The 16,238-nt window shown below is 46.8% G+C and overlaps 1 protein-coding gene across 1 annotated transcript in view; it reads left to right on the top strand.

Annotated features, from left to right (window-relative positions):
* Nucleotides 1-16,238, top strand: part of TEX11 (testis expressed 11) — a 134,484-nt gene that overhangs the window by 16,992 nt on the left and 101,254 nt on the right. Inside the window, exons 5-8 of the mRNA XM_027818533.3 lie at nt 6,868-6,948; nt 7,047-7,166; nt 9,320-9,400; nt 12,930-13,015. Coding sequence (XP_027674334.3) covers nt 6,868-6,948; nt 7,047-7,166; nt 9,320-9,400; nt 12,930-13,015 — 368 coding nt within the window. The remainder of the gene's footprint in view (nt 1-6,867; nt 6,949-7,046; nt 7,167-9,319; nt 9,401-12,929; nt 13,016-16,238) is intronic.

Here is a 16,238-nt window from a genome sequence, read left to right as displayed (position 1 = left end):
CCATCTGGGAGGTGAGACTGTCACATACACCCCTTGTGTGACCTTTTCCTTCTCCACCTTATTTCTTCTCTCTCCTATTCCTCTCCTGTTTCCTTCTATCTAATAAGAGTCTGGCTTAGCCAGCCAAGACTGTATTTTGCAACACTGATGTAAGGCTGTGACCAAAAAGAAGAGGTAGCTAAATGGAATGCCCTAACCGCCTGGTACTGGTGTACAAGTTTGCAAGGTCTTGGAGTGGCTGATAGGAATGGTGGTATGCCTCTGTTTTTCGAACAATGAGGTTGCAAGTGAAAGTCAACACCAAAGACATAAACTGCATTTTTATCTTTGCTGTTCTCACCTTTTGTGTGTTTATCTTCTTTTATTTTCTTAGGAAACAGAATCAAACTTTAACATGGCCAATAACAACACCTCCAGCCCATCTGAACTAACATCTTCTTTTCCCTGAAAACGACAGTTATTACCATCTTTATATCAGGGATCGGCAACCTTTGGCACGCAGCCCACCGGCGTAAGCCCCCTGGTGGGCTGGGCTGGTTTGTTTACCTGCTGCATCTGCAGGTTCGGCCTATTGCAGCTCCCACTGGCTGTGGTTAGCTGCTCCAGGCCAATGGGGGCTGCGGGAAGTGGCGCGGGCCGAGGGACATGCTGGCCGCCACTTCCCGCAGCCCCCATTGGCCTGGAGCGGCGAACCGCGGCCAGTGGGAGCTGCGATCTGCCAAACCTGGAGACGTGGCAGGTGCCAAAGGTTGCCGATCCCTGCTTTATATCCTCTAAGACAGTGGTTTTCAAACCATGGGTCACGACCCAGAACTGGGTCATGGAATCAAAGGAACTGGGTCACGGCGGCTCTGGTCAGCACCGCCGACTGGGCCATTAAAAGTCCTGTCGGCGGTGCTGCCCGGCTATGGCAGGCTAGTCCCTACCTGTTCTGACACCCCAGAAGTGGCCAGCAGCAGGTCTGGCTCCTAGGCGGCGGGGGGGCATGGAACTCTGCCCTTGCCCTGAGCACCGGCCAATGGGAGCTGGGGGGGGGGATAGGCGGTGCCTGTGGGCGAGAGCCACTTGCGTGCATCTGCCTAGGAGCTGGACCTGCTGCTGACTGCCTCCAGGGCACAGCGTAGTCTACGGTGCCAGGACAGGACTGAAGCCTGCCTCTGCACCCCCGTGCCCCAACCCCAGCCCCCTGCCATAGTCCTGAGACCCCCTCCTGCACCCCAAACCCTTCATCCTGGCCCCAACCCAAAGCCTGCACCCCCAGCCCAGAGCCCTGACCCCCTCCCGCACCCTGAACCCCTCATTCCCAGCCCACCCCACAGCCCTCACCCCCACACCCCAAACCTCTGCCCCAGCCCTGAGCCCCCCCACACCTCCAAACCCCTCATCCCCAGCTTTGTTGGGTCTTGGGCATCAACAGTTTTCTTCAACTGGGTTGCCAGAAAAAAAGTTTGAAAATCACTTCTCTAAGAGAGTGTCATATAAAGGGGTTTTTCCTTCTAAGAAGTCTCTCCAGTTAAAGGGAAAAGGAACAAGGGTTGTTGAAGTTAAAGCCTTATTTAATACTTTACAATTTAAATGCTTTAGGTATTTTTCCTTCTTGTGGGTATAAAGGGTAAAAGGATTTTTAATGGTGTATTTGCCATGGTACTAAGCAGGCTGAGGTATAGGAGTGCCATTTCATATTTTGTTAGGGAGTGCAACTTTAACCGGGAATCCAGGGGCTACTTAGGCACCTGAAAACTCTAGGGTTTTTTGCAGATAATAATTTAGAAATTAGCTGTTAGGGCACTGTATCTAATTCCTATATAAAAAAAAGAGGATTAAATAAATATTAGACCCACTCAGCTCTAATACTAACATGTTCTCACATCTTTTGTTAAGTCACTTGAGGGACACTGGTTAGGTTTAAAATTGTAATGTATATTCTTTGTTACTAACTCTTGAATACAACAATTGAAACAACTGTAGAAAATCTAGATTACTTTTTATCACTTTTTTGCAGTTCGTCAGTCTTGGAATAGATCATTTAACTTTGGAAACATCCAACTAGGGCAAAGCCCTCAGAATTTATATTGCACCTGCCTGGGGTTGTTGGGGTGTTACCTCACTACAAATAATAGACTAGAAACTGACCTTAAAGAGGAGGGAAAGTGACAATTTCAAGTCACTTTCATTTTCACAGTGTTGCCAATACCAAATGTTCAAAAATCATGAATCAGGATCACCAAAAATCATGAGATTGGCTTTAAACTCATGAGATTATGTAAAAATAACAGATTTGGTGTTCTTTCTATTTGCCTGCTGCTTTTTGAGCCTTTAGGGTACACTGGGGTTACATTTTGAAGCTTTCTCCACAGCCACAAGGGCTAGAAACTTCATTTTTTTTTAAGAAGGAAGGCTGAAATCATCACATATCCCCTTGACTCCAGGAGCCGGAGCTTTAAGGAAAACAATTATCATGAGACTCATGACAAAATCATGAGCCTTGGTAACACTGCTTTCCCTTCTGTTTAAAGGCTCGTTACTTTCCAGAAGGCTCTGAAACACAACACGACAGCGACTGAGTTGCAGTTCTCACAGGAGACTATTTAAATCCAAACACTAAGAAAATTCTATATTTTAAAGTTGAGACAAAAATTGAGACTTCTGAGGTCTCTCAGGGCCACTGCAGGCAGGAAAGGGAAATAAACAGGCACAGGAGCTCTGGGCAGCTCTTCCTCTTGAATGAAAGTTGGAGGGTCAAATCTTCTAGTCCGTAATCCAGTAAAACTTCTGTTGCCTCCACTCATAGATATTAACATGTGCTTAATAACTATACACTTCATACTTAAATATCTGAGCCATCTTATCCAGGGCTACACATTTTATACACACTGGCTCTCAGGGACTATATTGTATGGCATATTCTGAACAGTGCTGGGCACACAGATGGTGCCCAGTGAATAATACAAATCATGACAATAGTCATTGACTTTATGGACTTTGTGGGTGTAATTTCTGTTCTTTGTTCTGGAATTGGCCTGGATATAGCTGAAACCCTAAAAATTTGAGGCATAAACAAATCTGATACTTATGACACTTTCTGATTCTTTCCTTTTCTCAAACCTAGAACAAAAAATGACAAAACAAAATGGTTTTCAGTTAAAATGTAAAATTGCACAGCAGCCATTGCTCTACAACCCAGCATGGGGCAGAACCTGCCACCCCTTTGGAGTTAAGCAGTTTCCTCTCATCTGATTCTCATTCTCCATCCTTTCTGACCTTTGTGCTGATTTTCATGCTGTCAACCATGACCTCCATCCCAATCTCCTGGGACCGTTTGCTGGAGTCTCAGAGAACTGGCCGCCTTGGTTTTGCTCCCATCTATCAAATTCCTCTCTTTTTGCAGCATGCAGCAGAGAGAGCAGCTGGTCTACTGGATAGGGAACTGGCCCTGAAAGACCTGGGTTCTACTCCTCCCCATGGACTTTCTGAATGACCTCAGGCCGGTGCCTTAGGGACAGAGTTTCAAAGGTTTTTAGGCACCCAAAGATGCTGCTAGGTATCTAGTGGCGTTTACAAAGCACCTAACCTTGTAGGTGCTTTTGAAAATCTCACTAGGTGCCTAAATACTTTTGAAAATCTGGCCTTTAGTTTGTGTGTGCCTCAGTGCCCCACCTGTAGAATGGTGATAACAGCACTGCTCTACCTCACCGAGGGGCTGTGAGGAGAAATAGGTTAGACCTTGTGAGGCGCTCAGATACTATGGTGATGGGGCCACATAAGTACCCACAGGTAGAGTGGGAACTTCTCTGTACCACTTCTATCCCTTCCCTGGGTTTTTGCCCCTTCTTTTCACCTACACCCCCAAACCTCCCCCTTTTCTGAATGTAACCTTGGCTCAGAGGGCTTGGCTGTATTTTTTCTGAGTCCCCTGCATTGGCTCTAAAACACTCCCACCCTAAGATTCCTGTTTTACAGGCTAGATTTTCAGATCATTAATCACCAGCCCTTTCTTACCTTAATCACCCTGCCTCTGTTTGTAAAGAAAATACTGACTCCCTGCCCCAGGGGCATCTCTCCTCTGCAGAATGTACATTTCACACTAATGTTGTGCTGTAGTTAAGAACTCCACCTGGGAGCTCGCACACCTCCTGTAGGAAACTTGGGGTGGGGGGCTCTCCTCCTGCTCTCCCCTGCCCCCCAATTGGCACCCCTGCTGAGGTATCTGTATACCTGTGATGGTTCTTGGGATACCCAGGACTGTGGGTCACCTTGTTACCCCCTGCCTCCAGCAACAGTGAGTCTTTCTTGTGTTAGCTGGGTGTGTCAGCTCCCTGACACTGCTAGGCTTTCAGTCACTTAAGTACTATCCTCCGGAGCCACATGCGGCTCTTCAGAAGTTAAAATGCGGCTTCTTGTCTAGGCACTGACTCCTGGGCTGGAGCTACAGGCGCCAACTTTCCAATGGGCCGGGGGGTGCTCACTGCTCAACCCCTGGCTCTGCCACAGGCCCTGCCCCAACTCTACCCCTTCCACCCCCTCCCCTGAGCCTGCCATGCCTTGGCTCCTCTTCCCCCCCCCCCCCCCGAGCCTCCTGCACCCCACGAAACAGCTGATCGGGAGGGAGGGAGGGGGAGGCACTGATTGGCAGGGCTGCTGGTGGGCAGGAGGTGCTGGGAGCGGGGTGGGGAGCTGATGTGGGTGGGGCTGCTGACATATTACTTTCAGAGTAACAGCCGTGCTAGTCTGTATTCTTAAAAAGAAAAGGAGTACTTGTGGCACCTTAGAGACTAACCAGTTTATTTGAGCATGAGCTTTCGTGAGCTACAGCTCACTTCATCGGATGCATAGCATATCGTGGAAACTGCAGAAGACATTATATACACACAGAGACCATGAAACAAAACTTCCTCCCACCTCACTCCCCCGCTGGCAACAGCTTATCTAAAGTGATCCTCAAGTAGAGCCATTTCCAGCACAAATCCAGGTTTTCGTGTGGGGGGGGGGAAGGGTGAGAAAACCTGGATTTGTGCTGGAAATGGCTCTACTTGAGGATCACTTTAGATAAGCTGTTGCCAGCGGGGGAGTGAGGTGGGAGGAAGTTTTGTTTCATGGTCTCTGTGTGTATATAATGTCTTCTGCAGTTTCCACGATATGCTATGCATCCGATGAAGTGAGCTGTAGCTCACGAAAGCTCATGCTCAGATAAACTGGTTAGTCTCTAAGGTGCCACAAGTACTCCTTTTTTTTGACATATTACTATGGCTCTTTGGCAATGTACATTGGTAAATTCTGGCTCCTTCTCAGGCTCAGGTTGGCCACCACTGCTCTGGGCTATGCTAGCCCTAACTTCACCTTGCAGGTTAACAGTGAGTACACCCCAGTCCCTCTGACACTGCTACTCCCAAAAATTCCAGATCCTTGCCTCCAAGAAGTAGGTACTTCAGTTTGCCAGTTTTATCTTTAATCACTGCTTCTGTAACCGCACAGCACTTGTGAGCACTTACAATAAAACAAAATAAGGTTTATTTAAGACAGTATAAGAATTTAACTAGGAACGAGAGTGTGGTAGAAAAGTAGATTTCCCTCCAAAATTCAGTCTGTTGCAGAGCTGGCTGGTTTCTCAAGAACGAGGATCCAAATGTTCATGAAAGCAGCCCTGCTCTATAAGGGGTTTTTCTCAGCGAATGGCTACAGAGTCCTCTCCCTCCCATATGTTATACTGAAAACAGCCTTTTGTTTCTATTTATAGATCGAGCAACCCACAGTCTTGGTTAAAGTTTTATTTTTTTTTAACTCTTTAAGTGGTTTCAGTTGTTGTTTGTTACCTCTGATGGTTTCCCATTCACAGTCTTAGTACTGCACAAGGCTAAACAGTTGAACCTTAAATTGCATCACTGGCCAAACAGGGCGTGGTGACGACTTCTCTTTGCTCGAATGGGCTATCACCAAGACACATTATCTCCTGGTGTTGGTACTCCAGGTCCACAAAGCAAACTTTCAAAATAAATACATTATTCCTTAAATATTACCCATACATGCATCTCACAATAATTATGAATCTTGACAAGTTACGAGCGTTCTGTAGATACCTTATATGTTACTATTTATGGATAAATATCTCTTAAGACATGTTTGGCATAGTGAGTTTGTCAGCTCTGAGATGAGAGATGTTTGCAAAGAACAGGGGATCCTTTTGAGACATTACCCAGGGTACAGTCTGGACTGATGGATAGCTGTGTCCCCTCAATTCTGCAGCCTTTTACCCTGCTTCGCTGTGAAAATAACCAGTCCCGGTCTGCTCTCACGCAGCCTCCAGCATGTAAATCACTCCCTGCTATATTCCATGAGTACTATAGAATTACACTACAAGGCAACACCAGCAAACTTTCAGTTCCAGATTTCCTCCAGAAACGTGTGTCTTGTATTGCCCAGCACCCTCCTGGATGATACGAGCTCATATCAGGTCTGTCATTTATTAATAGAAAATGATATGCACAGATCTTGTTATCCCAAATGGAGTTTCCCAAACATTTCAATCTTATACTGGTTTAGATAAAACAACAACAACAAAAATTAACTATAGAAAGATAGATTTTAAGTGACTTCAGGTAATGAGGGATATAAGTCAGAATTGGTTACAAGGAAATAAAAGGTAAAATGCAACTAACACCTAATTTAACAAGCTAAGTGAATACAAAGCAAAGGTGAATCTCACCACATGTTCCAACATTCTTACTGGCTGAACGTCTTTCAGTCAGGATCTTTCCCCCAGTGCAATTCTGCTTCCTTTGTTCTTCAGAGGTTGACGATGCCGAGGATAAAGAACAAGTGAGAAATGATTTGGGTTGAATTTTCACAAAACACGTTCCTTTTCTGCTTCAGATGACCATGAAGACTGGAAAAGGGTGGGTGGATGTCGGAAAAGCTGCGCTTGGTGATGGATTTCTTGTGATTGCCATAAATGTAAGTTTCTGGCTAGGTACAGTCTCCTGCAAACACTCTTACTAGCAAGTGCTACAGTTGAGTAACAGCTTTCTGGGTGCTTATGTTTTCTTTTCCAGAGTCTAGAAAAACTATATGCCCAGTTAATGAAGAGGAGCAGTGGTGAGGCAGATATTCAGGTGCACAAAGCTGATGTAGAGAAGGACCTGTTCAAAGTACTGTCTTATCAGGCTGAATCAGTACGTGTCCTGGCCGGTTTCCCTTTGTAGGTCACTGGGGCATATGGAATGTATGAATGATCATACTGGAACTTTGACTCAGTTGTTAGAAGTGTGAGTTCCTGTCATTAAACTGGAAAGATAAGTTTCCTAGATCTGCTGTAAGGTCTCAGATTTGACCCCTCAGTGTTGCAGTAATTTAAGCATTCTTAATATACCTATTTTTTCGACATGTAACTCCACTAATTTATCATAATCCTGCAAAGTTGTTTAGATCATTTCATGAAGACTTGGAGTATGTCTACACAGCAACTAGACACCTGCGGTTGGCCCGTGCCAGCTGACTTGGCGGGGGCTGTGGGGCTGTTTCATTGCTGTGTAGACGCCTGGCTTGAACTAGAGCCTGGGTTCTACGACCCTGCGAGATGGGAGTGTCCTAGAACTCAGGCTCCAGCTCGAGCCCAGAAGCCTACACAGCAATAAAACAGCCCCCTCAGCGCAAGCACCACTAGCCTGAGTCGGCTGGTATAGGCCAGCCATGTTTTTTTTTTTTTTGCTGTGTAGACATACCTTCTGTGATTTAGGTCGCAGGAGTGTTTATAAAATGGACAGCTGTCTTTTCGAGGCCTGAGTCACCTCTTACAAAGGTCTGTGCTTCACTGGCTGAAGAAGCAAGATATCTGATGTTGGGGTTGAGCCAGGGTCTCACATCCACAGCAGTGCAACATATATTTAGTGAGATACGTAAATTCAAAACCACACATCTCTGTGCCAATATTCTGTCACTAAAGTAATCAAATAATACTTAAGTGCAACACTGCATCTAAATCACAAATAGCCAAGATCTAAGAGGTGTTAAAAAGCTGCACACAGGAAGCTACTTGCAGTGCATAATAACAACTTTATTGAATGTGCCACTAGATGGTAATCTTTAGCTATACTAACTATGCACACACACATATATAAACTATTTTTTATGTACAGTGTTTTTTATATACAAGTAGGGAGGTCATCGTTGCCCACTCATGATTTTAAGATGAGTCTCACGATATTTGGTGATTTTTCTTAAAGCTCCAAACCCTGCAAATCATGTGAATAGGCGAGAATCTCAATTTTCTTAAAAATAATTTTAATAAAAGTAAATTTGTAGTCCTTAAGAAGAAAAGTTTGGAAATGACGCAAGTGTACCCTTCTAAAGCACCAAAAAGAAATAAAAAAAAAATCAAAAAAATCTCATGATTTGTAAGCCACCCATGATTTTTGAATAGTTGGGGTTGGCAAAACTAAAAAGTGGTACAGAAATTGGGGTACAAATAGGAGAAGGCCTCAATCCCAAAGTTGCACAGGGAGCCAGTGGAGGGGCCAATGTGTCTGGAGATCAGATTTGCTGAACTGTGTTCCCAAACTTTTTACTATGGTGACCCACCATTTTATTGGGGTTTTTTTGTGTGTGACCCTCTCAGGGTCTGTATTCATGGAAGAGGCCCAAAAATCATAAGCCAGCATCCTTCTCCTCTTCATCGCCCCACTGACGGGCATTGACTACATGCAGTAGGATCCTCTGCCTTGGCACCGCAGTCCTAATCTGGGCTTGGAGTAGGGAGGAGCTCCAGGAGAAGAGGGGTTGGAGAGTGAACCTACCCTGCATCCACTTTACAGTGGTGGCTCCAGTGGAACTGGGCTTGGCTTCCCATTCCAGATGTTTTGACCTGGTGCATGAGGTCACAGCGCCACTCAGGTTTGACCCAGCCAATGGAGAGGTGCCTGGGCCAAACCTGAGTGGCATGGCAACCATGTGCACCAAGTTGTGACACCTATAGTGGGGAGGTGGGCATAGCCCTGTGGGACAGGACAGAGCCACTACTGTCTGATGGTGTGGGCTCGTTCTCTAACACCTCTTCCCTCCACACTGGGCCCATGACCAACTATTGGGGAAACTCGGTGATACCATATTTCATGTATCTTCATGGCAATTTTAGCATTGGAAGGAAATGATCACATGATCCTACATGTTCACACACTATAACCTCAGAATTTCACACTGTGTCTTGCTGTTTTTGTTATCTCTCCACTTACAGTATAGTGAGTTGCACTGTATTGTGAGCCGAGAGGGTATTTAGAGACAAATTGTTTTTATTCTAACAATTTATTGGCATGTTCTGTTGCTTTCTTAGGCAGTTGTTCAAGGGTATTTTCAGAAGGCAGTGACATGTTTGCAACGCTGCAAAGATATGTTGACAAGGCTGCCAAAACAGGTCAGTGAAATCAGTTCTTTTGTGTCCTTCCAAAAGTTTAATATTAACAAGAAAGAAACAAGGAGCTACTGATGTCTCAGAAAATTCTGAAAAATACTTATCAAGACAATTCTCTGTACATCTATTCTGTGTCTTTCCTTTGCTTGTTCTTTTGTACTAAGGACATTTGTTTCTTCAAAGTTCACCTGCTCTTGCTGGTTCCTGCAGCTCCCTTTGGCCGGGAACGGTGAACTGCAGCCACTGGGAGCTGTGGGTGGCCGTCCCTGTGGACAGCCAATGTAAACAAACTGTCTCGCGGCCCGCCAGCAGATTACCCTGACGGGCCGCACGCAGCCTGCGGGTCACAGGTTGCCCACCACTACTCTACAGTGTAAGTAATAAAATCTAAAGGGTTCAGAGTAACAGCCGTGTTAGTCTGTATTCGCAAAAAGAAAAAGAGTACTTGTGGCACCTTAGAGACTAACCAATTTATTTGAGCATAAGCTTTCGTGAGCTACAGCTCACTTCATCGGATGCATGGATGCATGGATGAAGGCTGAAATATGACTTTTGAAAGTGAAATGTGGCACTGTGCGTGTTGTGGTTGAATGGGATTTAACTGGTTTTTGTGAAAATCTCTGCATATCCTTAAGAGTATCTGAGTGTAACTGATTTGAGGAGTTCTGCTTTCATTCTAGTTGCATGGACAAAGCTGCAATCATTGGATGAATCATTAAAGTGACTCACTGGGGTATTTGTATTGCTCCTTTTCATTTCATTTTAAATGTTACATGAAACTCCTCCATTAAGTAATGTTAAACTTGATGGCTTAGGACAGCGGCCCTCAACCTTTCCTGGGAAGGTTTCTAGGTAATGTTTTAAGAGGGAGTTCGGTCAGAGGATGGGTCTTCAATGACTCTGATAATTGAATCTTGAATGTCACTGGATTGGTCTGCTTGAGAATCTTGGATGGGCTTAGGTATTGGTGATCCAGTTTAGCTGATGCTCAGGTTGATTTGAGATTCTGAGTTGATAACCAGACCTTGCTGGTTGATAACCGGATCAGATGACCGATGCTAAAGTTAGGTGCAGCCTGGTGACCCCAATCAGCTTAATGCTTGTAGACCACATCTGCTTGCAGAAGTTCACGCTGTAAAGTGGGTGCTGACTGCTGGCTAGTTGGTTCTGTTAAGACAGGTGTGGGTCAAGAAGCCATCCTCTGTTCTTAGCAGCGTTACAATAAGCTATTGGCAATCTTGATGCCTAGCTGGATAAATGCATCCAGCCCAGTTGGGGATTCTATCTGTGCCAGCTCCTCCTTGAGTCCATCCCAGCTGGAAGTGATAGCACTGAGCGGCCTTGTTCCAGTTTGTGTCTGTTACCAGGTGCTGAAAATCTGCAGCGTAGTGAGCAACCAGCTGACATCCTTGCCTCAATACCTGGTGCGTGGCTTCTGCTGTATGTTACCATTTGGGTTGTTGAAGGTCATTGAAGTGGCTTGGACAAATTCCTTGAACTGACTCAAGAGGGGACTAGATTTCTCAAGCAGTGGAGAATCCCAGGTCAATGCTTCCCCAGTCTGCAGACTGATGACGAGTCCCACTACGGTTTGGTAGGCAGGAAATGACTGTTGGCACAGCAGGAACAGGAACTGGCGCTGGTTTAAGAACCCACAGTATTTTCCACAGTCACTATCAAGCTTGTCAGACAGTTGGGATCTTGGGTACTCAGGGAGCCTGAGTCACTGATGACGTGGCTTGTGCCTGCGGCACTACATTCTGTGCCTGAAGGGCATGGACCTGGCTTTAATAGATTCTTCAGGGTGCTTGCTAACTCTGCCAAAGAGGCATCAACTTTAGTGTGGTCCATTCTGCAGCTAAATTACATCTTGTCTTTTTGGGCTGCTCAAACTTTCATGGACCAGGGTGTGGGCAGTTATGCCTAGTGATTGGAGCAGTGGCGGTCAGACATAGTGGTTGGAATCAGTGTCAGAGGCCAGGGGCAGTGCTGAGGATCAGAGATGGAGCTAGGAACCAGGGGTCAGGGCCAGAGCTGGGAACTGAGCAGGGGTGGAGCAAGGCTGGGAAGAAGGCATATAGGATCACAGCTGCAGGCATAAGTGTTGAGCCGCCAGCAACTTGTTGCTGCTGCTGAGCTTAAATGCAGACCTGTAGCGATCTTGAAGCCAGTTGGGTGGGCTGGGCTGGCCAGTCAGGTGATTCTGCTGCCAAACTGGCTAGCCCCAGGTAGAGCCCTGCAAATCTGCAGATATCCGCTTCATATCCACAGACTGTTTTTGCGGATAGTGGATCGGCTGCAGATACAACTGGGCAGGGCTCTAGTCACTGGTGGTGCCTGGCTCGCGGCGTCCAGCTCGGGCAGCCTGCGGGGCGCAGCATGCTCAGGACTGGCAGCCAGCAGCCAGTGGCTGGGCAGCAGATCAGAGTTGGGGCTGTCCAGCACCCGCTCGTCATGCCACTTCCTGTCCAGCAGCTTGGGCCCCTCAGGCAGTGCCAGCGTCCCCATCATGGCCTGGCCCGGCAGCACTGGCCACGCTCCCAATCCCGGGCCCGGCCCCGGCCCACCAGCTCCTCGGCAGCAGGGCCTGTCCCCGGCCCTGGGGATTGGAGCGGGCGGGGCCCTGGCGCCCCATCCCTCCAACGCACTGCGATGCAACACGCTCTGATCTGCCGTGTGCCATCGCTTGCGAGCCGCCTGGGGGCAGCATGCGATGCAACGCTCCTTCCTCCCAGCAACCCCTTCTGCACCGCCTCTTCTCCTCCAGACCCGCCCCCATGTTGCCCCTTACCCCCAGTCCCCATCCTCGTGCTGCCTCTTCCCTGTAAGACCCCGCCCCTCCACTCCCTCTTTTCCCCTCCTCCCCCGTTGCTAGCCCTGTGAGATGGCTTGCTGCTATGGATGTGGGTGCGGCTGTGGATACAGGTAGAAGACGGCTAGTGGATTGGATTGTGAGTTGATCCTGGCAGATTCAGATTGGATGTGGATCCACGTTTTTGTATCTGCGCAGGGCTCTAGTCCGAGGCTTAACTGAGGTAACTCAGGTTCCTAACACTTACACACAGAGGAGCTGATGAAGCAGCAGTATTCTGAAATATCAAACGCTGGAAGAACCTTTTCCCCCAAACTGTACAGTGCAATAGTTTCTGCTTTTGTGATGGGTTTTTATTCGCTCCCGAGTGTTTAGCTCTCTAGTGTTTCCTATTCTAATTTCCCCTTTTTTAGTTGTCCTTGTTCAAGTACTCTTGTTGTATTTATTGATGGAAGTGGGCTGCAACATGTACTCAATCAGTTCTACTGTTATGTGTGACCTTGAGGGATTTATTTATTAATGCTGCTTTAGTTTCCCGTAGAACAACAATACAACAATATTAGTCAGATTCCTTTTCCCTCCTATAAAATCAGCTCTGATAGTGGTGGGTGTAGCTTTGATATAAAAAGTATTTTAAGTGTGCCTGAGACTCAACTGCCTTAGATTTCAGAAAGTCATTACAAGAACCTAACAGGAGAAGCACTTTTTTTTTAATTGCAGACCTGTTATCTATCAATCCTCTGCTATAACTTTGGAGTGGAAACCTATGAACAGAAGGGGTATGAACAGAGCTCCTTCTGGCTCAGGTAATGTAAAAGGGAAAACAAAATGCAAAGTATTTTTTTCTGAGAAAATAGCAAATGCGGTTGAAGGCATAGGAAAAAGCAATTTTTAGATTTTGGATTTCATTGAAAAAATGCAAAATTTTGTTAAAAAAAAAATTCTTCGTGGAACCTTTTTTTTTTTTTTTTTGGAAAAAGCAGTTTCCTGATGGGGAAAAAGTTGTTTGAAAATTTTCATATAGCTCTAGTATTAAATGAATCAATCTGTAACCCTTCTGCCAGTCAGAGTTGGCAGGAACGAGGGCCGGGTTCAGTATCTAAGGGTTCCTTTTCAACAATACAACACAAAACCGTCTTGAGCCCCCACCCAGTGACCTTCGACAATTACACACCATCCCCTGGGCACTACTAAGAGGCAATATTTCCCTTCTCACAAACACAGAGTCTGAGTTAGCAAAAAACAAAACAAAACCTTTTAGTAAAAGGAGGGAAGTAACTTAGCATTAATTTGGGAAAACACTGCAAACAAGGTTCATAAACATAAACTATGAGCGAAAGACCCACCCCGCAAGTAAGTTGGGCAGTGTCCTTTTCCCCTCAAATTCTTAAGTGGAGCAACCCAAAAGTCCGTTTAACATGCCTGACCTTCTCTGCACCCCACTCACAGTTGCTGTTCTTGGTCAGTGCAGCCCCAGAGATAAGCGGTGCATCTGCAGAGATCACCTCCCACCCTGGGTGAAGGGGGTGGTAAGGAGGCACATTACATGCGCCGCTGCTCGGGCACTCAGTCGCCACACCTCTCCCTGCCAGCCACCCCACTGGCCACTTGCCACGCCTCTCCACCAGCCACCCTGCTGGCCGCTCCTCTCCACCAGCCGCCTTGCTGGCTGCTCACTGTACCTCTCTGCCAGCCATCCTGCTGGACACTCACCAAGATGTCTCAGGGTCCACCACTTAACACAGCTCTCAGTGATTTTAGCTGTTAGTGGGGGAGCCCCACTGCTGGTGCACACTGGGCAGTCTCTTACATCAGAGACACTGTCCCAAAGCAGGTCTAAGTCTTAGACCTAGGTATCAGTGATTTCAGCTCTGCAGCATATAACAAGACTGTCGGTTGAGTCTAAATTGGTGTTTTTATTACACAGTGGAGAGAGGAAGGGTCAAATGGTGTCTAGGAGCCTTAAGCAGGGCCCACACCACCAGGTGCAAGCACCTGTCCCCACCCCTTCTCAACTCACTGGGTTTTGGAACCCATGTTCCCTGCCTACCGAGTGCTGTTTCGTTGAAGGTGAGTCTCTCCAGCAGGGTATGCCAGGTACAGTTCTGCTGCCCTCGATTCACACAACAAGGGTAACAACCCTTTATTACTCCTGCCCCAATAACATGGAGACTGGGGATCCAACACCAGCCAAAAGTGATCATTTGGGCAAGCAATCACATCATACTGAGCACTAGGCAGAGTAGGTGTGCCCATGCAAACGAGATCAGCTCCTGAAGTCCTCTTCCACAGCTCATCACAGATGTCAGGAGAGAGCTCATTCAGACTCTGCTTACAAATCTAAAGCTCTACTTGGCTGAGCAAAGCTAGGCCTACACTCAGCTCAGTGGCATTTCTCTGTTTACAGGCACATCCTTTCATGTCAACCTCAGTGTTATCTCAACATCAGGAATCCCTTTCACATGGATTTTCATGTTCTGACATGAGGTCCCTTCTTTGCATGTAGAAATATTCATGGCTCTCCTTAATTCTATCCATACCACTTATTCTCCCAAGGAGGCTGTGCTTTAGGAGGATTGTCCCCAGCTATTTCCCCTTTCACAATGCCATAGTGATGGTTGCACCTTAAGAGATGTGGAAAGTGTAGAAAAATGCAGAAAAATAATTCATGTCAGCATTACATGCGTTTGCTAAAAGTAGTCTTTGAATTGCTCATAAAAGAGTTACATACCAAAAGCCATAATTATACTGTTGATGAAAGTTTGTTTCATGTATTAGTTCTCCCTACTTTAGTGTTCTCAGCCACATTCATTGGGCTACAAGGGCTCAGGCAGCTTCACAACTGGCCGGGTGCCTTTACTGCTCATTCACTGTTACATGTGACCTTGACAGATTTATTAGGTTTCCAATGTTGACATCTTGGAGAGAATCCACAAAACAGCAACACAAATGATTAAGAAGCTGGAGGAATTGGATTATGAGGAAAGATAAAATGAATTGTCTGTCTATTTGGGCTAAATGACAGCATGCTAACTGTCTACATATAGGGTGTAAATTCCAACGTGGGAAAGGAATTGTAAGGGGTGGTAAGGTGGGGACCAAGAAAGCAGTGCAATAAAATTAAGAAAGGAACATTTAGGCTATCAGGAAAAATTATCTTGTGCCAGACTCAGAAAATTAGAATAGACTTTAAAAAAAATTATTCAGAAGAAATCAATTTGACAATGCCCCCTTTAATCTCAAACAATTAATGACCATAGATATTGAGTCAGGGAAGTCTTGAAGTAGTGTTTAGGGTTCACTAAAACTGGTATTTTGGAGACCGTCTCTTTATTTCGTTCTCTGCACTTAGAAGATGGAACACTAAGTGCTCGCAAACACCGGTGAGAAAGTCTTCGGCGCACAGAACTAGCCATTGCAAAGCGCAAACATTGCCTGGATAGAATGTTATAGCACCACCTAGTGGGGTTAGTGTTATCTCAGACTGAGAAAATAGCAGATCTGGGAATAAATTCCTGCAGACAGAGGCAGATTAAGGTTTTGTGGGGCCTTGGGCCAGAGCATGTGGGGGCCCTCCTCTGCACACTTTCTGCCTGTGGCCCTGCCCAGGGTCCCACACCATTCTGTCTCTTTCCCGCATTCCACCCACGCTCCTTCCCTATTCCACCCGCTCACTGCAGCCTCCCTTTGCTCCTTTCTCCCCCCCACCCTTGTGACCCCAAGACCAGAGAAGCTCTGTCCCCCGCAGAGGGCGTTGGGGCTGCAGCGGGGAGTGAGAGCTCTCCCAGCCCTGAGGCCGCAGCAGGGAGCCAGACCTCCTCCAGTCCCAGGGCGGCAGCTGCCATCCGGGGTCTTGCCGCTGGGGCTTCCTGTGCCACCTGGGGCTTCAAACGGTTTCCCCCGCCCCACCCCACCTCCCAGCACTGCTGCCAGGGAGCAGAGTGGGGTTAGGCATGGGGGCTTCCCCCGTCTGCTCGGTGCTGCTGCCAGGGAGCAGAGCAGGGTCGGGGTGTAGGGGCTTGCCCTGCC

Source organism: Chelonia mydas, chromosome 9 (genome assembly GCF_015237465.2).
Source record: "Chelonia mydas isolate rCheMyd1 chromosome 9, rCheMyd1.pri.v2, whole genome shotgun sequence".
NCBI lineage: Eukaryota > Metazoa > Chordata > Testudines > Cheloniidae > Chelonia > Chelonia mydas.
Note: the sequence above shows the minus strand (reverse complement) of the source record. Positions and strands in the feature narration are given on the sequence as shown.